We start from the raw sequence: 21,489 nt of genomic DNA, 5'->3' as shown, positions 1-21,489 counted from the left end.
TTATCATTCATGAAATTCATCTTGAGCCTTTGAAATCATTTACGAATTGTTTTCACTAACCTGGTAAAAATATGTGTTCCTATTTTGCATTAAATTTGAAAGCTCAACTGAAACCATTGGTCTGGTTCTTTTGTTTCTCAGAAGCAACATCTTAGTTGTATTTTTCTTGAGTTGACCTTATGCTTCTGATCCTTGATCTTGACTCGAGAGCAGCAGCTCCTTGTTGAACAGCCAACACTTGGCCACTTCTGAAGTATGTACTAATATAATGTGTCATAAAGAAGAAAAAAAGCACAGCTCCCAAGATTGATGGGTAGCAGCGATTGATCCCTCTTCTGCGACCAATCACGTTGCTACCACACGCCATGTCCTGGTTGTGGGCTTCTGTGTGGAAGTCCAGGTGCAGAGAAACTGACTTGAGGAATAATTTAGAGAAAAAGGGTCCTCCATTCTCCGGCATAAGGTCAGACATCACATTTCAGAATCTCCGAGTTCTTAAATTTTGATTAATTTGTGAATCATTGCATGCTTTTGCCAGTTCAATTGTAGAACAAGTGTGGTGGGAGTGGTAGTTAGCCGTGTGCAAAAAAATGTACGAGAAAGATTCCCTCCCGGATATGCTGAATGAGGATAGCCCGTGCGCCATTATCCTTTCTCATGGAAAAAATGCTTTGTTGCAATGTGGATGTTTTAGTGCAGCTGCTGTCTGGTAGGCTCCCTAGCTGCAATCTGTGGGGATGATACTCTTGTTTGCATGAACTATTCAGCTGAGATGTAGCTAGCGCTTGTGTGATCATGAGAAAACTATATGGAGTTACACTGGTGAGTAGCTCGAGAATGAAACGGATGAGATCGAGCTTGTTGTTTAATCCCATATGTTGAATGTAGTCATGTTGACCTCTAATGTTGTGTGTAGATGATGAGGCGAGAGGGGAGGGCGTGAGGGCCTCATCATCTTGTATGCCATGTGAAACAGGTAGTATAGAATCCATGGGGACCCGCGAACTCGAATAGAAAAATGTCGGGTTTAGGCATTTGGGAAGGCAGCTGGAGGCACCTCGGCCAGCGCGTCTCCTCCAGATTTGGTTGGATCTCATCTCCTGCTCTGGGCTGCGTCTCCTCCAGATTTGGTTGGATCTCATCTCCTGCTCTGGGCTTGCTTGGTTGGCTTCGTATTCTAGAGGCAGTACTAGTATTCAGTAAGCTGGCCTGTACAAATAAAAATGGTGGCATCTGTTGTTGCCTTCTTTTCTCACTTGTCTGCAGCAGGCAGTAGGCATGTCGACGATGACAGAGCCGCCGCACGTCCTGGCCGTGGATGATAGCATCGTCGACCGTGCAGTCATCTCCAGGCTCCTCCGCAGCTCCAAATACCGAGGTGTGTTCTCTGTAATCGCAGCTTGATCTTGACAAGCTGTTTCCTTGACGGAATCGAATTTCGTTTCTTTTGTTTGGTTGGTGATGGTGCATGCAGTTACGACGGTGGACAGTGGCAAGAGAGCGTTGGAGGTTCTCAGCCTGGTAAGTAAGCTAGCTCTTGTTTCTCATTGTTTGCACGTAGTGCCATACCTTGTTGTTAGTTCGTCGGTGAAAAGAAAAGAGAGAGAAGACGACTGATCAAATGAGTTGCGTACATGTCCGTGTGTTGATGAAGCAGGACCGCAATGTGCACATGATCATCACGGATTACTGCATGCCGGAGATGAGCGGCTACGACCTCCTGAAGCGGGTCAAGGAGTCTGCGGAGCTGCGGGAGATCCCGGTGGTGATCATGTCGTCGGAGAACTCGCCGACGAGGATCCGGCGGTGTCTGGAGGAGGGCGCCGAGGACTTCCTCATCAAGCCGGTGCGGGCGTCGGATGTGTCGCGCCTCTGCAGCCGCCTCACCCTCTAATCCAATGCGATACTACTGACCAATTGGAGCAAGTGCAGACATGACATCAGCAGAGATTCATTCATATTCATTCAGTTCAGGGTTGGAGCCTTGGAAGACCCCGGACTGGAATGGAATTGAGGCTGTTCTGTTTCTGGATCATGATGGCATTGACCAATGTGTCTAGCTAGTCGCAAATATGATTAGTACTAGTACTAGTATATGTTGTTATCAGAGCAGAGCATTTTGTTCGGTTCATTCAGGAGGAATATGTACATCTCGTCATGTAAGTAATGGCATTAGTATTGTACTGTAACCGACCGACATGATTTTGGGCTCAAGCTTTTGCTGTCCTTTTGTGTGCTTCAGAAGCAGCCATATACTAGGCACTTAGCAGTGCTGCGCATCTATAACCTTTGTCAACTTACCTAGACTACTTTGATTTAGGATAAACTAAAATGTTTTATATTTCAGGACAGAGGGAGTAACCACTGCTTGTATTTTCTTTTGAAATTGCTTGTAATTACACGCATCAGCGGATTCAATGTGAAGTTTTGGCATTTTAATTTTCTTTTGGGGGTGATGGAATGAATGGAGGACTCAAAACTTTTTGAAAGCGATCGACACAAACAAGTAGGAAGATCAATCAAGGGGGCGTGCGGCCCAGGACCATTAATTGGATTGGATTGGATGGATGGATCCTTTGGGAAGCCCACGACGCAAGATGGCCCACGCCCGCCCCCGCCCCCGCCGACGTCAGCAGCACATCCACGTCGCCGCCGCCGCCGCCGCCATGCTTCTCCTTTCCTTCACCGCGCGGCTCCCCCTCGCCGTCTCCGCCCGCCTCCCCAGCCCTCCCACCACCCGCCTCCTCCTCCTCGCCGCCCTCCCTCCCTCCTCCCCGCTCCGCGCCTTCTGCCCGAGGGAACGCCCCTCCCCCGCCACCTGCGCCGCCTTCTCCTCCCCCGCGATGGCCGCCGACAACCCCCTCCTCGCCGCCGACTTCGACTTCCCGCCCTTCGACCGCGTTGAGCCCAGCCACGTCCGACCCGGCATCCGCGAGCTCCTCACGCGACTCGTAAGCCATCCATCCATCCAGTTACCTCTCGCCACTCATGGATTCGATTGGATTGGATCCCAGTTCCCAGTTCCCAACCAAGGGCTGGCTCTCATGTCACCGTGATCGCTCGCAGGAGGGCGAGCTCGAGGAGCTCGAGAAGGGAGTCGAGCCCTCGTGGGGGAAGCTGGTCGAGCCGCTCGAGCGCGTCACTGACAGGCTCGAGGTCATCTGGGGAATGGTCGACCACCTCAAGGCCGTCAAGGACTCCGCCGATCTCCGCGCCGCCGTCGAGGAAGTCCAGGTCCGTCCCTCCCTCCCTCTGGGAGCGTCCTCAGCGTAATAATATAATAATTAGGATTTCCTTACATATACTCCCATCTTACCAACTGCACTCGTATATCATCTGATCTATCCATCTGTATGTATGCTTGATGATGGATTTCATCAACCCAGTAAGCGCACTGCTTCTCCAGCTGATGAGATCGGATTTCTCTTTCGTTTCACAGCCTGACAAAGTCAAGTTTCAACTAAGGCTGGGCCAGAGCAAGCCTATCTACCAAGCTTTCCAGGCCATTAGAAACTCTTCTGACTGGGACAGTCTCACTGATGCTCGCAAGCGTGTAGTAGAAGGTGACCTTCTCCGCATGACGCACAACCCCCTCTCCTGTCTTGCCATGATAAAGCATCACTTATTTCTCACGTCCAGTGATCCAAGTAGGCTAATAGTATTTTTTTCTCTCTCCATTATCAGCTCAAATAAAGGAGGCTGTTCTCAGTGGAGTTGCACTTGAGGATGAACAGAGGGAGAAATTCAACCAAATCGAACAAGTAAGCTCAGAAGAGATATCACTTCCACAACCCGACTCACCAATTATTGTCTCTTGTCATTTCTGCTCATGCACCTCACTATGTCAGTTAATGGAGTGCTAACTTCATTCCAGGAGCTTGAAAAGCTGTCACAAAAGTTTAGTGAAAATGTGCTTGACGCAACAAAGAAATTTGAGAAATTAATTACTGATAAGAAAGAAATTGATGGGCTGCCTGCTACGGCCCTTGGGTTAGCAGCACAAACTGCTGTGTCTAAGGTATGGGCAGTAAATACTGGCATAGTATCTGAGAATCTATTTCCTCTTTTAGTCCTTGTGCTCACAAGCAATATTGCCAGGGTCATGAAAATGCTACAGCTGAAAATGGACCTTGGGTCATCACGTTGGACGCACCAAGCTATATCGCTGTTATGCAACACGCTCGCAGCAGGGCTCTCCGTGAAGAAGTCTATCGTGCTTATCTAACCCGTGCCTCTAGTGGTGAACTTGATAACACCGATATCATCGCTAAAATTCTGAAGTTAAGGCTAGAGAAGGCCAAAATTCTTGGATACAAAAACTATGCTGAGGTGATTCTGCGCTTCTTTCTTTCCCCGAATTAAGAGGAGTGTGCAGTAATTGTGTTTAACTAATTGATTATATCGTGTAGGTAAGCATGGCTCAGAAGATGGCAACTGTTGAGCGGGTCGAAGAGCTTCTCGAGAAGCTGCGTGCGGCTTCCTGGGATCATGCTGTTAAAGGTACAGCCAACCGCATTGTTGTTCTTCCTTTTGTTGTCTAGTTCTTTTGGACACAGTGAGGAGGCTGTCTACTTTCTTGTATTTTTTTCTTTTGCATCACTTGCTTTAAGGTTTGTACTAACATATCAAGTTTTTATCCATGGATCCAGAACTTTGCCTATTCCACTACAACTTTTATAGTTAGCAGCATTTGAAAATTCATGTATTTTGGCTTAATTGTTACATTTGCGGTTATATTTCAAACCTTTTTGTTTGTGTTAGCCTTTGAGATCACCCAACTGAAATAGCTACAATTATCTGTTAGCATGGTATTTTTAATCTGCACATATCTTCTCACGTGTGGAGACAATAGGCTGAACATCTTTATCTTTCTTTGCCATGCATCTCACTGCTGATTTATCTATTCAGATATGGAAGATCTAAAAATCTTTGCAAAAGATTCTGGTTCTCCAGATGCTACTGATTTGACTCACTGGGACCTTACATTCTGGAGTGAACGACTGAGGGAGTCTAAATATGATATCAATGAGGTTTGCTCATCGTTTGACTTAGCTCTGCTCCTAGTACTTTTCTAATGATGCTCTTCAGTCCATTTTGATTTACATTCCTCTGGACATGCATTCCAAATTGCATTCAATTTTCATTATGAGCTCATGCTAAAGTGCCACTATATCTTTTAGCCTAGAAAGAAACAATCATTGAGCGTATCTGAACACTGCCTTTGCAGGAAGCACTGCGTCCTTATTTTGCACTGCCCAAGGTTATGGATGGCCTCTTCACTCTGGCAAATAAGCTTTTCGGGGTGAACGTTGAACCTGCAGATGGACTAGCTCCTGTAAGTACCTGTTCTCTTTTCTGCACGAAATACCATTTCTGCAAATTTTTGACAAGCGACTCCTTTTCAGGTCTGGCACAGTGATGTCAAATTTTACTGTGTCAAAGACTCTTCCAATAGCCCTGTTGCTTATTTCTACTTTGATCCATATTCAAGACCATCTGAAAAGCGTGGAGGGGCTTGGATGAATGTGGTCTTTTCTCGCAGTCGCGTCCTAGCTCGCAATGGTTTGCCTGCTAGGCTGCCTGTTGCTCATATGGTATGCAATCAGACGCCCCCAGTTGGTGATAAGCCCAGTCTCATGACCTTCCGTGAGGTAAGTAATAACATCTGTGATGATATCTGGAGGAAGTGCTGAAGTACAATGCGCCTGATTATGATAGTGGCTGTGTTTAGATCCCTGGAAAACGGGTAGAAAAAGTCACATCGGACACTGTAGCATACTGTAGCACATTTCGTTTGTTTGTGGTAAATATTGTCCTACCATGACCTAACTAGGCTCAAAAGATTCGTCTCGCAACGTACATCAAAACTATGCAATTAGTTTTTTTAATTACCTACATTTAGTACTCCATGCATGGGTCATTTGCTATATTTAATGTTTCGATGTGATTTCGATGTGATGGAAAGTTTGGAGTTTTTGTGGGATCTAAACACACCCAGTAAAGAAATTGCATTGCATGTGTCTTCTGTAGGTTGAAACTGTGTTCCATGAATTTGGCCATGCTCTTCAGCATATGCTCACTAAGCAAGATGAAGGCTATGTTGCTGGTATTCGTGGAGTTGAATGGGATGCTGTAGAGTTACCCTCCCAATTCATGGAAAACTGGTGCTATCACAAGTATGATGGGTCCATCTCATCTGGCATTAGCTCAAATCTCCCATTCGAGTAACCAATTGATCTGTTGCTGCTGTAACAGGGATACTCTCTTGAGCATTGCAAAGCACTACGAAACCGGTGAAACACTTCCAGAAGAAATTTATGCGAAGCTTGTTGCTGCAAAGAATTTCCGTGCTGGCACCTTCAGCCTGCGCCAGGTGCCTTAGTTTGTTTGTACTCATGGTGTCATCAAGTTTTAACTTGCAGTAACTTTTTCCATTATGGTTACATAACATACACCATACTTTCATTGTGCTATTAATTTCTTTCTTTGTTTTGAAGTTGTTGCATGCTTAATTCTTGGTATGCCTTATGAATGCTGTAGCATATGCTTTCTTTTTCTGCTTATATTATTATTATTATTATTATTATTATTATTATTATTATTATTATTATTATTATAAAGGACAAGTCCATGCCATTTCACCTTCCTTTTTTTGAACTTTCCTCCGCAGATACGTTTTGCCAGTGTAGATATGGAACTGCATACAACTTATGATCCTTATGGCTCACTCTCCATATATGATGTCGACCGAAGAGTTGCAGAACGAACACAAGTTCTTGCTCCTCTGCCTGAGGACAGATTCCTGTGCAGCTTTAGCCATATATTTGCAGGTTTGCAATGCTGTCCAATATATCAAGTTGTTGAGTTCATGACAAGATGGCTACTGATTTCATTAACTCTTTCGTTTATTGGCAACCTGCAGGTGGCTATGCTGCTGGATACTACAGTTACAAGGTAACTTGTTATCATTGTTCTTTTGATGAATACCTTTTCTTTCCTGACCTTATATCCTTGAATGCTCCTTGGGGATGTGCTAAAACCAGTATCTTGTCATATCGTCCTTACAGTGGGCTGAAGTATTGTCAGCTGATGCATTCTCAGCTTTTGAAGATGCTGGTTTGGATAATGAGAAGGTACGTTTTCACCAAAAGGAAATTAGGATTGATTGTAGGTACAGAGAGGGGCAGAGGTCAACTTTTTTTTTTTCATCCTCGCAACCACTTTTTCCCATTGATATAATTATAATGTTATGAACTCCTGTTTTGAGTAGGCAATTGAGGAAACTGGCAGACGATTCAGAGACACAGTTCTTGCACTTGGAGGTGGAAAGTCTCCACTTGAGGTAAGGCTTAGCATACTTTCCCATCAAGGACTGATTGTTTACATTCCTGTTCAAGCTATGCGATTTGTACAATTTTGCTAATGCACTCTTGTAATTGACTGCAGGTGTTTGTTTCTTTTCGAGGACGGGAGCCTTCACCTGAGCCACTTCTTAGGCACAACGGCTTGCTTCCTGTTGCTGCCTAGTGTGCCCATTTGCCAGTATTGTCAGAATTCAAAGGTTTTTTCTGGGGCATCAGCCGAGCAGAAATAGGTTTATTGCTCGTTCTGCATCCTGGTGCAACATGAACTGTGTGACGTGATAACATTATATTATAATTGATTGCACATTGAATTTTAATCAGAGCTGATGAAAACAACTTGCAAAGGCACACCACAAAGGGAAGGAAGTGCTTCTGGCGGTGCAACCTTTGACAAGCTAGCTGACTATAGTCCGATCAAGTGTCGTGTTGACGCTCCATTCACTCAAAAAATTTCGTGCAACATTCACTCAAAAAGGTAACATGCAAAAATAATATTTGCAACATTAATGCTTACTTTTTGGTACATTCACAATTATATTAGAAATCGCAAATTGAAAACATCGAATAACCCATTGCAACAACATAAACCACTCTTGCAACACCCAAAAAGAATATTTGCAACACCTCAACTCGACGCCCTACGGCTAGGCTGGCAGTGAGAGGGCTGCGCGGAATGGCAGGGGTGAGCGCAGGTCTGCGTAGGAGACTTGGCGGCGGCGACGACGACGACGTTCCAGGCGGGCGGAGCTTGTCGCCCGGGAGGGCCTGCAAGGCGGCAAAATGGAGTGAGAGCTCAAATCAGTCATGGAGCACAAGGGAGCCGTAATCGCGAGGAATTGAAGAGTAGCTCACTGGATGCGGCGGGCCTTTCCCCCCACCCGCTCGATTGCGCTATGGGCGTGTGCTCCTTCAGAAGAGACCGCGAGCCCAGCCTCCCGAGCAGGTCCTTCCTTCTCCATCACGGTGCTTTGCGCCGCCCGCCGGATGCTGCCACGGCGGCTGTTCCTCGTCGTCTAGGCGTGGAAGCGCGGCTTGCATTACGGAAGCAAAAAGGCCCATGCATCCTCGAGGGTAGTTGTTCCCAAGAGCCGGAGGTGCCCATGCAGGTCTGCGACGGCAGCCATGATCTCCCGCATCCGCGGGTGCGAGCGGTCGCTGGCGACGCCGTCCACCTCCAGCATGCTGCACCCCGGCACCTTTGCCACGTTCCTCTGGTCCATGGCCCGGCGGACCCTGTCCACCTCACCCCGCTGTGGTCAAGCCCCCGCTCCGCCAGCCACTCCACCACCTGCTTGCCGAAGTCGACGTCGCCCTGCGCCGCGCACGCGCTCAGCAGCGCGCCCAGCACGTACGAGTCGGGCCTCATCGGCATGGAGCGCACCACGGCCAGGGCCTCCCCCAGCCGGCCGGCGCGGCCGAGCACGTCCACCAGGCACCCGTAGTGCTCCACGCCCGGCTGCACGCCGTGCTCCGCGGCCATGCTCCGGAATATCTCCTTGGCGCGGCCGACGAGGGCCGCGCGGCCGCAGGTGGTGAGCACGCAGATGAAGGTCACCTCGTTGGGGCGCACCCCTTCTGCCTGCATCTTCCCGAACAGCTCCATGGCCTCCCGGCAGCGGCCGTGGTCGGCCAGCCCCGAGATCATGGCCGTGTAGGCGAACACGTCGCGCTGCTCCGGCGTGGCGGCGGCGAACACCTGGCTCGCCGCGTCCAGGCTCCCGCACTTGGCGTACATGTCTACCAGCGCCGTGGCCACCACGCCGTCCATCCCGACCAAGCAGCAGTTGGCGTGCACCCACCTGCCCTGCTCCAGCGCCCCGCAGGCGGTGAGCACGCCGACCACCGCCGCCCTGTTGGGGCGGGCGCCGGACCTGAGCATGTCCTGGAATAGGCGCACGGCGTCGGCGAAGGCGCCCGCGGCGACGTAGGCGCTGAGCATGGCGCTCCAGGAGACGTCGTTCCTGCGGGGCATTCCGTCGAACAGGGCGCGCGCTTGGTCCAGCCGGCCGGCCCTGGCGTAGGCCGTGAGGAGCGAGGTCCAGGAGCAGACGTCGGCAGCGCGGGAGGAGAGAGCGGCATGGAAGAGGCGGCGGGCGGAGGGCAGGAGGCCGTGGGAGGCGTAGGCGTGGATGAGGCCGTTGGCGACGTAGGCGTGGGCATGCCAGGCGAGGACGACGGCGAGGGCGTGCACCGAAGTGACGAGGCGCGCACCCGCAATATATTTTGTGTCGTCGGAGCCTGGGGAGTGGGCGGAAGCTGCTTTGAGGAGGAAGGAGAAGGCGTAGTTGTTTGGTCGGAAGGCCGGGAGGATGCGGCGGAGGCGCGGGAAGAGGCGGAGGGCGCCGAGCGGGTGCAGCGACCGGAGGAGCTGGTTTGGGAGGAAGCAGTCGGCGAGGAGGGGCGAGGAGGAGGTGAGCAGCTGCCGGAGCTGCGCGGCGCCCAGCGACGGCCGGCACAGCAGCAGCTGCAGGTGCAGGTGCCGCCGCCGCCGCCGCCGCCATGAGATTGAGATTTCGCGGCCCACTCGGTTGGTGTATCAATCTGATGGGCTTGGTATGGGCCGAGAGCCCAACCAGAAGCCAGCCCACTCGGTTGGTGTATCAATCATATGGGCTTTGGTACGGGCCGTGTTGGTGGTGGGTGAGGTCGCTTTTTTATTTTTATATTTTTTAAAAACGTTTTTTACAGAAATATATTTTCGATTTCACATTTTATAGTTTTATACCCCTATCGCCCGGCAGGGGGCGGCAGGGACCTACATGTAAATAAATATATATTTTTTGTGCGCGGAGACTCTGGCGGGAGCCTGCCGCCCCCTGCCGTCCGGTGGAGGGGCGGCAGGCAGCCCGCCCGCCCGGGAGGGGGTCGCAGGCTCCCTAAATATAAAAGCTGAGCCCCTTCCCTCGCAACTTCATTTTCTGCCCACAAGACCCAGAGAGGGGAGAGGGAGAGAGGAGGGGTGAGGGAGGTAATTCCACCGGCGAAACCCTGCCGGATTTTGGATCCGAACTGCAGGTAACCAATATTTCTCAACTTTCTCATTGAAATTTTTTATATGTTTAATTCTATTATTAGTATTTTTTATTATTGCAAGCACCTAGGGTTCGGGATAAATGGTTATAATTGAAGCCATACCATGTTTCTACATATTGGATTAATTAAAATAACATTTTTGGATGGCCAGATATGTCGAGCAATGTGGCGTTTTAAGTTATAAGGTAGACATGCAGGTCTCCTTGCAGTTATAAGGCAGCTAAAATAAGTAGTCCATTTTCAACTCCTATATGGCCAGATGTTATCAGTAGGTGGTGTGTGAGACATATGACTGCTAATTTTTATGAGCGGTTTAAGAACAAGGATCTGATGAATTTTTTCAAGTGATTGTGCGCTCAGAATCAGCAGAGGAAGTTCGATGCTTTGTGGGGTATAATTGATGATATGAGCGCCGAATTGCTTAAGAGCCAGGTCTCATCATCCAGCAGGAGACGTTCTACAGATTCAGTAGTTGGACATGCTAAGTCATTTTCACAGTGGATTGATGGTGCGCCTAAAGAGAAGTGGTCACTTCTGTATGACACAGATGGGAGGCGTTACGGAATCGAGACGACCAACCATGCTGAGTGTTACAATATGGTAATACGTCGTGTTCGTGAATTTTCTCTTGTTGGCATTATTGAGTTCATCATGTATGGATGTATAAAGTATTTTTAGGGAGCAGTACGCATTAGTCGCTTCTTTACTTCATGATCCAGGAGTGCGTTCACCGGTGGAATTACCTCCCTCACCCCTCCTCTCTTCCTCTCCCCTCTCTGAATCTCGTGGACAGGAAATGAGAGTGCGAGGGGAGGGGGTCAGCTTTTATATTTGGGTGGGGAGCCTGCCGCCCAGGTGCATGCCGCCCGGCAGTTGGGCGGAAAGCTCCCGCCAGGGACCTCCGCGCAAAAAAAAATATGTTTATTTATATGTAGGTCCCTGACGCCCTCTGCTAGGCGGTAGGCTCACTGCCGCCCCCTGACGGGCGGTAGAGGTATAAATATGTAAAATATGAAACCGAAAATATATTTCTGTAAAAAATATTTTTAAAAAATATAAAAATAAATGGGTGAGTGGGTTGGGTTGGTGCGCGTCGCTCGCAATAGCAAATTAGCAAAGCTTTGCCCTCTTCTCTTCTCAAGCCAAGGCGAAGGCGGCGGGTATGGGTCGCGGCGGCGGGATGGGGAACCCCGTCAACGTGGGCATCGCCGTGCAGGCGGACTGGGAGAACCGCGAGTTCATCTCCAACATCTCCCTCAACGTCCGCCGACTCTTCGACTTCCTCCTCAGATTCGGTCAGTTAGATAGATCTGCGCCGCCCTTCTACATTCATTTTCCTCTCCTTGCTTCCATCGGATCTGCTGCCGCTGCCTCATTTCACACGATGCCTAGCCTAGCCTACCCTAAATGGACGGGACGGGATTGCCTTGCCTTCCCGTTTTGATTGCCATCCGCCATCATGTTTAGGACACCTTACACAAGCATAACCAACATGGGATCGAGATCTTAAAACCACTGGTTGCAACCACTCATCTAATTATAATGTGGGTGTGGTTAAACAAGGTCATTTTGGAATGCCAAAGTTTCGTGGATACGAGATTTGGGACAAACTTGTTTCTTACCCGATACCCGATGATTCGGGCTTCTAGAAATGCTCAAGACCCACATGCTACGTTGTTACTTGAGCTCAGCTCGCTCTAGTCCTAATTCAATCAACATTTCTAGTACTACTCAACAGTGTATTTAAGGCTCGTATTTTTTCCTCTCAGATTTTCTGCATGAGGTTTTATACAAATCATTTTATCCAAAGGCAGTTTCTGAATTTTCCAAGTCGAGCTGGACCTTACCTGATCTTCATTCTTTAACAAACTCAAGATCGTTTTCTCGCGGCATCGAGCATCCAAAACCAAAAGGTTTTTCCAGGTTGAGTTTCATGGCATATTTGGCAATGGAAGAGTACCACTTGAGCTTTCACAAGCTGAGCTTGAGCCTACTCAAGCTTATAGTCCACTTATGATCGTCTCGAGCTGACATTCCTACAGACGGTGGGGCCTCTACTGTCGATAAATTCTTTCACTGACTCGTCGTTGGAACTTCCTACATTTAGTTATAGCAACCTTCTTGATTTATCAATATTGTTGACATCTAGTCATCTGAACAAAGGGGGAAAGCCAGGCCCAGGGGTTTGCTGCCAATCATTGTGGGTCTAATTCTGCTTGCTTTTGCTTGTATGAACGGCCACTGGACCATTTTAATATATGGCATATTAACAGACATGTTGAAAATGCTTTGTGGTATATGCTTAGCTTATGCTAGAATAGATTCTGATAGTATAGGGTGCGTTTGGATGGGTGGCTAAGGTCCGGCCAGGCTTAGCTAATGCAGGATGAGCCTGTTTGGTTGCCTGCATAGACCAGCTAGCCAGGTTTAGCTTATGCAAAAGAGGCCTCCAAGCCTGGCTCCGATAGTATGCAGAAATTGGTCGTTCTAGCTAAGCCAGGCTTGTGGAAGCCGAGTTATTGCATCCGCTCACCTCCCGTGCTACTCGCACTTGCGCCGCCACCAAGCTCGCGAGCTTGTCCATCAACGCCGGGGCAAGCTGCGGCCGTCGGAGACGGCGACTGGGCTGGCTGCGGCCACCGGCGAGGAGCGCGGGGCTCGCAGTGGCCGTCGGAAGATGGCGACTGAGCTGGCCGCGACCTGCGGCCACAGGCGAAGCACGCGGGGCTAACTACGGCGACTAAGATGGCCGCTGCCACTAGCGAGGCGCCTGGAGCTAGCGCTCGTCGGAGACGGCGCTTGGGGCTGGCCGCGGCCACCAGCGAGGCGCCCGGGGCGGCCGCAGACGACGCGTGGCCACCACCTCATAGTCTAGTACTCTAGTATTCCATATTCCATCTTCGATTGCAAGCGATTCTCTTCCCTCTTTCTTGCTTATTGACTTTGATTTCATACTCAGATACAAGGATTCATCAAATCTTGCTTTCTCGTTCCTCTCTTTGCTTGTTTGTTTCCCTGTGAATAACTGATCCAATGGAGCACACAACCTGTTTGTTAGATTGTGCGCCCGGTCACGATAACAATTGGTTTCAATTTTTTTGTGTGAATTGATTTGTGTTATATGTTTTGCTTCTCCTTGATTTTATATCACGTTAAAACGTTCGCACGATTCCCGCTCGTAGTAACAGAGTACAAGATGCAGATGCAGCAACTCATTCTTAAACTTACCGCAGCAAGGAGGTGCTTTTACCCACGGCAAACCAGGCAACCAAACAAGACAATTTCAGTACAAGCTTAGATAAGCCAGGAAACCAAACATGAGCTCATTGCATTGTTGAATCCAGGCTTGAGCTGCCCAGGCTCAAGATTCTAGCCAGGCCAGCCATAACCCGACAACCAAACACACCCTATGTGTCTTGTCCTGGTCAGTAACCTAGCAAACAATGCCTTCTTGAAGCAAGGTTTCCTAGTTGCTTTTCTGTTGATGTTTCGCTTGGAGTCAAATCACTCATGAGGTACATGCCATGCCTTGTACTAGGTAATACTTTAACCTATATTATTATATCAGAGCTGGTGCAGGATTCGATACGAACTAGAAGTTGTAGGGACTACGGAGCGGGTTGGTTTTATTGTTTTTTTTAACCTTTGAGTGCCAGGCATGCTTGTTCTTCATTTAACTTGTCCTGAACTACTTTGGTGATGTGAGAAGAAGAGTAATCATGGACCGTTTACTAATGTTTCTGAAATTAAATGTGTGTGCAGAAGCTACCACGAAGAGCAAGCTGGCATCTTTGAACGAGAAGCTGGACATCCTAGAGAGGAAGCTGGAGGTGCTTGAAGTCCAAGTGAGCAGCGCGACGACCAATCCTTCGGTATTCAACTAGAAGACACGGTGGTGGGCTGCGTGAACGTGTACCATGTACGTATGTAAAGTAGGAGTGGCATGTAAAACACTGCTGCTAGTATCATGTGTTTTGTAAAATTGTAAAACACTTGTGCATCGAAGTCAACGTGCAAGCAGCTTTGTGTTTGCGTGGAGGTAACTGACTACTACTGGACAGGGTGACTCGTGCGTGATGGGTTTGCTGAGTTGTTATGGCTAGGGGCCAACTGATTGATGCATGATGCTTGTTTGGAAGTTAATAATGCCCAGCCCTCGTTTCTTGCAAGATACTTGCTTGTATAAGGAATTTTGTCATGTTAATTTGAGAAAAGATAACGGAGCGAATGCAATAGAGCAGCGCAAGTTGAAAAGATAGATAAGCAAATAAAGCACATGGAAGGTGTGGTCCGGGGTGTTGCATCTCCTTTGCGGCCACACAATTGACAAAGCCTCCATTCGTGGTGCCTGCTCCTCCTCTCTTCCTTCTCCCCGTGGTGCTCCTCTTGCAGGCCAGGCCTTCCTTCTATTCTGCTGCTGCTGCTGCTGCTCCTCCTCCTCCTCTCCCCCATGCCATGAGAGAGGGCTTGCTCCATTTCTAGCAAAGCATAGCCACCTCGACTTAGTCAGTGGATCCTTGTGATTTTAGGTAAGTTGTTGTCTCCATCCATCCTCTCTATCTTGAGTTACCATCTTCTCTATTCGTGTGTGCATATATGGCTACCGACGACACTTACTTTGCTTGTGTTCCTCCCGCCCCGCCCAACCCAAAACAAAAAGGAAGCAGAAACGAAAATTATATACATATATAGAGTTTGCTGGATTAGTTTGGTTGTTTGGTGGTGGTAGTGATGGGGGAGGGAATAATTAGATTAGAATTCACAGGTTGGAGTTGGAGGGAGGCCAAAAAAAAAACCCACAACAAAAGATAGATGGGATCATTCAAAGAATTGAACTCAGGACCCTCTCGCACCCTAAGCGAGAATCATACCACTAGACCAAATGCCCTTTGATGCTCTGTTCGTATTTTTTTTTACTATAGTACTAAATAATCGTAGTTGAACAGCGCAGGAGATCCAGAACAGAAGGGGCGCCATCCTAAGCTTGTGGTCCCGTCCATATATGATGAATGTTCAGGATCTCTCTCTCGGTCTCTCTCTGAGCCTGAGAGGGAGATCGTTCGTCAGCAGCAAGGGCGCCAAGGTGCAGTGCCTAGTTTCTTCTAGTTGCTGTTCAGCAGCAGGTGCTAGATGCAGCATCCACCGGCGGCACACAAGGAGGAGGTTGGCAGTGATGAGCACCAGAGCGGCCGGCGGCGACAGATCAGGTGGCGGTGAATCTGAATCGTCCTCCTCTAGCAGCGGCGGCCGCGATGATGATGATGAAGAAACAAGGCGAAGCAGCAGCTTGTCCCCAGAGGATCTGGAACGGCTGGTGGGGCCTGACGATGACGACAAGTTCCACGGGTTGGATCTTGCAAACCTCATCAGGAAGAAGTACGGCAGATCCTACGATGTGACGCTGATAAAGAAGGTGCAGTGCAGTGCTCGCCCATCATGGCCATTAAATTAAAAAAAATGAAAAATGCATGCACATCATGTATGTATGTATGTATGTATGTATGTATGTATGTATGTATGCAGGAGTTCATGGGACGGAATCTTCTGGCTCTGAATGTGATGTGGAAGTACCGGGAGCAGCGGTCTTTCCCTCTGAGCGAGGAGGAGTACCTGCTGCGGCTGGACGAGGTGGCCAACACGCTGCGCTGCTGGGGAGCCGTGGCGCATGTCCGCAACACGCTGGAGAAGCTCAAGGAGAGGCCACGCATCGGCAAGGCCGTCAGCATCTTCATCGACATGGACCAGACGGGAGGACGAGCAAACGAGTGGATATACAAGTAGCTACTAGCAGCTAGAGGCGATCGATCCATCCCGTTGCTTTGCTTTGCTTTGCCTGCTCGCGATTCATGTTTGCATTGATTGAGGTATAAATTAAAATATATATAGAAGAAATGTTTTTATATATCTTTAAAGCAGATATAAATTAGAGATGGGCTCCTATCTATCTCGTGGAAGATAGATAAGACATCCATCTTTAAAGTCCACTTTAGCCAATTATGTGCTGCAAACATATTCAACATTTTAATAAGATTAGCTCAACATTTTGTTAAATATTTTCAACATTTGGCTTTCAAAATATTAAAAGTGTGAAGACAAAATGTTGAAATTGAAAACATAAAATGTTGAAAATGCTGAAATGGAAATGTTGAAGGTCTCTTCTCCGACGAGCTGGGTGTTTCTTCTCCAGCGTCGCTGTGTGCGGGCGCGACGTGACCCGTAGCGCAGGAGCTGTAGCGGCGGCAGCGTGCAGCAACTGCAGCGGGCAGCAGGGCACGGCAGGCAGGCGCAGCAGCGTGCGGCAGGCGGAGCAGAGGCGGCAGCGGCGCACCGTGAGGAAGAGGGCAAGAGTAGGAAAAAGATTAGAGTTGAGAAGATTCAATAAATGAGATAGTTTGTACAAATCTCAAACATTGAAAGGTAGGAAAAAAATCTTCCGAAATTGTATAGGATTTCTGGATAGAGATAAAATGTTTTTTTGAGGGGTAGGATAGAGATAAAAGGTGCCATGTATAGTATAGCCTGAGTCTAATTTGTGGCCGGCCCAGCCCATATTATGTCTGGGTTGGGCTCGCGAGCTAAACCCCTCCTCATGGATCTTATATATCTTTTGGAAGTTTTTTTCTTCCCCACCTTCCAGTGTTTGAGATCCGTGCAACCAATCACAACCATTGGATCCATCCAAACCATAGTTTTCTCTCTCCTCAACATACCTCGCCTCTCTCTCCTGTGGGTGCCACCGCCGCCGGCTCCCGCCAGCTGTGCGCCGCCTCCTGCTCGCGCCGGCCACTGCCTGGTCGCGTCCCCTCCACCGCCCCGCCGCGCGTCGCCTGCGACGCCGCCTGCTCGCGCAGCTCGCCTCGCGCCGCTGCGCCCTCCTCCACCGCCCGCTTGCTCGCGGCGCCCGCCTCGGCCGCCCACCGCTGCGCCTCCGCCGCGCCGCCGTCGGAGTCAGAGAAGATGAAGGTAGACGGTGGGTTCACCATTTTTAAAATATCGATCCAACATTTTCGAAACACTAGTTCAATATTTCTCAATTATTAACTCAACATTTTTAAAATGTTGGTTCAATATTTTCAAAATACTTATTCAATATTTTTTTAATAAATAAGCTTTATAAATAATTTGAACTATATTTCACAAGATGTATAGGAGCCCCCACCCCTCCTCCCCTTCCCCTAAGCTCCTGCTAAGCAAGCAAGACCAAACAGCAGCCATGGCCGCCGCCCTCTGCCGGAGCCCCTCCTCGCTCTGCCGCCGCCACCTTCTCATCCGCCTCCCCTCCACCCACACCCACACCCAGGTCCAGGCGCCCCCACCCACGCCCGCCGACCTCTCCCGCCTTAAGTCCTCCATCCGCGACGCCGCCACCACCCCGGACGCCCTCGCCGCTCTCTTCCTCTCCGCCCTCCCCCACCCCGCCTTCCTCGCCGACCGCCCCCTCTTCGCGCTCTCCGTCCGCCGCCTCGCAGCCGCGGGCCGCCGCGACCTCGTCGCCTCCATCCTCTCCTCCTCCCTCACCGCCCTCCCCAGCCCCCACCCCTCCGAGGGCTTCCTCATCCGCCTCATCTCCCTCTACTCCGCCGCCGCCATGCCCGACCACTCCCTCACCGCCTTCCGCCTCGTCAAGCCCCCCTCCGACCGCGCCCTCTCCGCCCTCCTCTCCGCCTACCACGACAACCGCCTCTACGACCGCGTCGTCCAGGCCTTCAACACCCTCCCCGCCGAGCTCCACATCAAGCCGGGCCTCGTCTCCCACAACGTCCTCCTCAAGGCCCTCGTGGCCAGCGGTGACCTCGCCGCCGCCCGCGCGCTGTTCGACGAAATGCCCCACAGGGCTGGCATCCAGCCGGACATCGTCTCCTGCAACGAGATCCTCAAGGGCTACCTCAACACCGGCGACGATGCTGCCTTCAACCACCTGCTTAAGGAGATCGCCGGTCCTGAGCGGCACCTCAAGCCCAACGTCGGGACCTACAACCTCCGGATGACCCTGCTGTGCGCGAGAGGGAGGAGCTTTCAAGCCCAGGAGCTGCTGGACGCTATGGGGGCAAGGGGCGTCCCGCCCAACCGCGCATGCTTCAACACCGTCATCAAGGGGCTCTGCAACCAGGGGGAGGTGGGCGCTGCCATGGCGCTCTTCAGAAAGATGCCAGAGGTGCCCAGGCAGAATGGCACAGGGGTCTCCCCCAACTTTGAGACCTACATCATGCTGCTTGAGGCCCTCGTCAACAAGGGTGTGTTTGATCCTGCAATGGAGGTCTGCAGGGAGTGCCTGCGCAACAAGTGGGCGCCACCATTCCAAGCTGTCAAAGGTTTGGTTCAGGGCTTGCTCAGGAGCAGGAAGGCCAAACAGGCTAAGGAGCTTCTCGTGGCCATGAGGAAGGTTGTCAAGGGTGACGCCAAAGAGGAGTGGATCAAGGTTGAGGCTCAGCTCTCATTGCTGCTTGCTGACAAGAAAGCCGCCTAAACATTTGTTTTTTGTTTGTTTTAGATGAGATTCGCATTTTGAATTTGTCGTGGCTCTAGGAGGAGGGCCACAGCCGGGTGGCGTAGTGCACCCGCCTAATCCCAGAGGGTGGTAACTCGGGGAAGTGCAAGCGATTGGTCAGATCTATTTGTGAACCAAGCACACAAGAACACTCAAGGATTTAGAGTGGTTCGGGCCGCCGGAGCGTAATACCCTACGCCCACTGAGAGTGGTATTGCTCTTGTATTCGTGAATGAGTCTATCCACTGCCTCTAAGTCCCTCTTTCCGACTTGAGTCCTTCTCTAGCGGGCATCCCTCTTTTATAGTGCAAGGAGGACGTGTACACAGGCGTTGGACCCCGACAGGTGGGCCCAACAAGGATGCATAGTTTACCATGAAAAAAATATTAACAGTGCTTTGTGAATCTCTTCCCGGATATGCTTCATCGCCCTGTAGACTCTCTGACCGAGGGGGGCTTCACTTATCCCATCGGCGAGGCGCCCGTTGAGGCGGTGTAGGTTGCGGCGTGGACTGTTGGGTCTACCGCGTAGGTGTTATAATACTCCGTCGCCGAGCTGTCGTGTCTAACTGACGTAGCAGATTGACGCGCGTGGCGTGGGCGGCGCAGCGGCGGCACTATGCGTCTTGGAAACGCGCGATCAACAGTACAGTCTTGCAAAAGTCGCCTCGGGCTCTGCTGTGGCAGAGCGCTCTTAACGCCTTCCGCATTGAATGCAGTAGGTGGTCGAGACTTCCCGAGGAAGCCTCGCGGCCGCGCTCGCGCCTGTGCCAGCGGACACGTGGCGGCTCTGGACCCCCCAGGCGGGGTGTCTGTTCCCTCACTGCTGAGGGGTCCGGATAGTATCTGGGGTCCGGGTCCCCGTGGGGGGTCCGGGGCCCCCGGCTGATTTGGCTGAGCACTTCCTTCTCCGGGACACGTGGTGACACCGGATCTGTCCCCGAGCGGAAGCGGGTCCGGGACCGTTGTCCGGTGGAGTCGGACCCTAGGGGTCCGGCTGCTTAGCTCTTTAGGGCGTAATTACGGATAACTACGCGAGTCCTGCCCTGCTGTGCAGTAAAAGGGGGTACCCTAGTCCAGAGGTACCGACAGAATTAATCGGATGGGTGACTGTCAATGGTCTAAGACTTTAGTCATGCATACTTAATAGTGACCCCCGTATTCTTGTTGATTACTATGTTATGTTTCATGGTGCGTATCACGTTATGTTCTTCCTGATGTGCTATCTATATGCAGTTAGTTTTCACTGCCAGTTTTGAATACTATTGTGCAACTTGACATGACATTGTCTATGGATTATTTGTTACTTTTGGTTTGATTTGATTTGATGAGCTGAATCAAGTTGTTGCCGAGAATTCAGTGTCAAGATGTGAAAAGATGGCCTTGCTATTGATGGATCAACTAGTTGAGCTTAGTATCTGTCATAATAATGCTAAGCTGAATGCAGTCATTAGTATGCACTTGCTACTCTGCAGAACTTGCCTTGCAACACCAACTTTTTGTGCAGATTAATTAATCCCTGGTCATATTCAAAACCAAACACAGGGTTTGAAGAGAAGGATTTAGGGAAAGTAAGGGATTGATCCTCCTCCTAATTTCCACTCAGGGGATAACCTGAGAGAGAGAAGTTCAATATGCTAGCTTAGCTACAAGCCGAACGCCTGAACCATGTCATCTAGAGACCAACGCTGCGAGCAACTGAAATTGTCAAGCATTCAAAGAGATTTTATTTGAGATGTATGCAAGTCCATCAAGTGTAGTCTTTATTTCAAGCTGTAACCGTAGTGTTGAGCATGCATATATACTCTATGTATGGTCATGTACCCAATGTATATATCATGATAGATGTTCTAGTATGATACGACTCTATGTATATACTCTTCGTTGGGTATGACCCCCCAAAGAGTTTTGAGTGACAATTTCCACTCAGGGATTAACCTGCATCCGAATATAAGCTAAGAGAGAGAAGTTCAATAAGCTTAGCTACAAGCCGAATCATGTCATCTAGAGACCAAATATAATAATCGAAAATCCTATATCAAGAGGACTCTCGATTTAAGCTAAATTGAGAGCCCCTCGCCGTTATAGTAGGAAAACAAAGGGAAAAGAGAAAAAGGTAACGAATGGGAAGAAAAAGGTAACAATACCACCACGGCGTGGGTTGTGGGCGAAGCGGCCAGCGGCAGGCGCCGCCAGGCGCGGGCGGCGATGGAGGTCGGCGGCCTTAGAGTTAGGGTTTGGGAGTTCCATGGCCAGTGGCCTTAGTGGGATGGCCACGGGCAGCGGGCGGAGAAGGTAGGATGTGGGCGGCAATGGCGCCGCGGGCCGGGTGGTGGTGGACAACCGGTTGGTGGTGCCGTGGCGGCGGGGCGGGGGCAGGGACGGAGGCGTAGCGGGGGCTGGAGAGAGTGGTTCGTCGGACAGAGAAATACAAAGCCAAACGGACAGGGAGATGAGAGAAAGATTGCGGTGAAAGCAAATGGTGGTTGTGGGACCAGAGATCTCAGTTACGACTAAATCTTTTTTTGTGACTAGCCTTACTCCAAGTACAAATTGTAGTATCTGAACTTATACATAGACTCACACACACCACACTCACACACTC

At 50.0% G+C, this 21,489-nt stretch overlaps 5 protein-coding genes and 1 pseudogene across 8 annotated transcripts; 5 read left to right on the top strand and 1 right to left on the bottom strand.

Annotated features, from left to right (window-relative positions):
* The first annotated feature begins 988 nt into the window (after positions 1-988).
* LOC120647055 (two-component response regulator ORR3) lies at positions 989-2,227 on the top strand. 2 transcript variants are annotated; one of them, XM_039923666.1, is made up of 4 exons: positions 989-1,130; positions 1,267-1,378; positions 1,475-1,521; positions 1,655-2,227. In XM_039923666.1, the coding sequence occupies exons 2-4, from the start codon at positions 1,279-1,281 to the stop codon at positions 1,892-1,894; spliced, it is 387 nt and encodes a 128-aa protein (XP_039779600.1). In that variant the 5' UTR covers positions 989-1,130; positions 1,267-1,278; the 3' UTR covers positions 1,895-2,227. The 2 variants fall into 2 exon arrangements, with proteins under 2 accessions (XP_039779600.1, XP_039779608.1); XM_039923674.1 differs by lacking the exon at positions 989-1,130 and having other exon boundaries at positions 1,245-1,378; positions 1,658-2,227.
* A 354-nt stretch (positions 2,228-2,581) lies between these two features.
* LOC120647008 (probable cytosolic oligopeptidase A) lies at positions 2,582-7,710 on the top strand. The gene is made up of 17 exons (XM_039923604.1): positions 2,582-2,951; positions 3,067-3,234; positions 3,440-3,563; positions 3,685-3,761; positions 3,875-4,018; positions 4,099-4,329; positions 4,410-4,500; positions 4,909-5,030; positions 5,228-5,335; positions 5,406-5,651; positions 6,031-6,176; positions 6,256-6,373; positions 6,671-6,830; positions 6,923-6,954; positions 7,068-7,133; positions 7,271-7,342; positions 7,447-7,710. The coding sequence occupies exons 1-17, from the start codon at positions 2,598-2,600 to the stop codon at positions 7,525-7,527; spliced, it is 2,340 nt and encodes a 779-aa protein (XP_039779538.1). The 5' UTR covers positions 2,582-2,597; the 3' UTR covers positions 7,528-7,710.
* Positions 7,711-7,835: 125 nt separating this feature from the next.
* LOC120656606 lies at positions 7,836-9,852 on the bottom strand (annotated as a pseudogene).
* A 1,615-nt stretch (positions 9,853-11,467) lies between these two features.
* Positions 11,468-14,568, top strand: LOC120647070 (protein BRICK1). Its single transcript, XM_039923685.1, has 2 exons — positions 11,468-11,692; positions 14,160-14,568. Exons 1-2 carry the CDS (start codon positions 11,560-11,562, stop codon positions 14,279-14,281), a joined length of 255 nt encoding a protein of 84 aa, XP_039779619.1. The 5' UTR covers positions 11,468-11,559; the 3' UTR covers positions 14,282-14,568.
* Positions 14,569-14,699: 131 nt separating this feature from the next.
* On the top strand, positions 14,700-16,663 carry LOC120647043. Of its 3 annotated transcripts, XR_005664669.1 has the most exons (4): positions 14,710-14,926; positions 15,344-15,810; positions 15,921-16,261; positions 16,549-16,663. XR_005664669.1 is itself a non-coding variant. In XM_039923648.1 (3 exons), exons 2-3 carry the CDS (start codon positions 15,400-15,402, stop codon positions 16,176-16,178), a joined length of 669 nt encoding a protein of 222 aa, XP_039779582.1. In that variant the 5' UTR covers positions 14,700-14,926; positions 15,344-15,399; the 3' UTR covers positions 16,179-16,309. The 3 variants fall into 3 exon arrangements, 2 of the variants coding, with proteins under 2 accessions (XP_039779582.1, XP_039779591.1); XM_039923648.1 differs by lacking the exon at positions 16,549-16,663 and having other exon boundaries at positions 14,700-14,926; positions 15,921-16,309; XM_039923657.1 differs by lacking the exon at positions 16,549-16,663 and having other exon boundaries at positions 14,716-14,926; positions 15,336-15,810; positions 15,921-16,309.
* A 900-nt stretch (positions 16,664-17,563) lies between these two features.
* Positions 17,564-19,110, top strand: LOC120650811 (pentatricopeptide repeat-containing protein At1g61870, mitochondrial-like). The gene has a single exon (XM_039928101.1). The coding sequence runs from the start codon at positions 17,611-17,613 to the stop codon at positions 18,862-18,864; it is 1,254 nt and encodes a 417-aa protein (XP_039784035.1). The 5' UTR covers positions 17,564-17,610; the 3' UTR covers positions 18,865-19,110.
* Positions 19,111-21,489: the final 2,379 nt, after the last annotated feature.

The sequence above is a fragment of the Panicum virgatum genome, chromosome 1K (assembly GCF_016808335.1).
Source record: "Panicum virgatum strain AP13 chromosome 1K, P.virgatum_v5, whole genome shotgun sequence".
Classification (NCBI taxonomy): Eukaryota; Viridiplantae; Streptophyta; class Magnoliopsida; order Poales; family Poaceae; genus Panicum; species Panicum virgatum.
The sequence above is the reverse complement of the archived record's forward strand: the minus strand, read 5'-3'. Positions and strand labels throughout refer to the sequence as shown.

Excerpts from the sequence above, each read along its gene's own strand:
- LOC120650811 (XM_039928101.1), top strand. The coding sequence starts at position 17,611 with ATGGCCGCCGCCCTCTGCCGGAGCCCCTCCTCGCTCTGCCGCCGCCAC.
- LOC120647055 (XM_039923666.1), top strand. The coding sequence starts at position 1,279 with ATGTCGACGATGACAGAGCCGCCGCACGTCCTGGCCGTGGATGATAGC. Across the intron at positions 1,379-1,474 it reads CCGCAGCTCCAAATACCGAG|TTACGACGGTGGACAGTGGC; the intron begins GTGTGTTCTCTG and ends TGGTGCATGCAG. Across the intron at positions 1,522-1,654 it reads CGTTGGAGGTTCTCAGCCTG|CAGGACCGCAATGTGCACAT; the intron begins GTAAGTAAGCTA and ends GTGTTGATGAAG.
- LOC120647008 (XM_039923604.1), top strand. The coding sequence starts at position 2,598 with ATGGCCCACGCCCGCCCCCGCCCCCGCCGACGTCAGCAGCACATCCAC. Across the intron at positions 5,031-5,227 it reads CTAAATATGATATCAATGAG|GAAGCACTGCGTCCTTATTT; the intron begins GTTTGCTCATCG and ends CTGCCTTTGCAG. Across the intron at positions 7,134-7,270 it reads CTGGTTTGGATAATGAGAAG|GCAATTGAGGAAACTGGCAG; the intron begins GTACGTTTTCAC and ends TGTTTTGAGTAG.
- LOC120647070 (XM_039923685.1), top strand. The coding sequence starts at position 11,560 with ATGGGTCGCGGCGGCGGGATGGGGAACCCCGTCAACGTGGGCATCGCC. Across the intron at positions 11,693-14,159 it reads CGACTTCCTCCTCAGATTCG|AAGCTACCACGAAGAGCAAG; the intron begins GTCAGTTAGATA and ends ATGTGTGTGCAG.
- LOC120647043 (XM_039923648.1), top strand. The coding sequence starts at position 15,400 with ATGATGAATGTTCAGGATCTCTCTCTCGGTCTCTCTCTGAGCCTGAGA. Across the intron at positions 15,811-15,920 it reads ATGTGACGCTGATAAAGAAG|GAGTTCATGGGACGGAATCT; the intron begins GTGCAGTGCAGT and ends GTATGTATGCAG.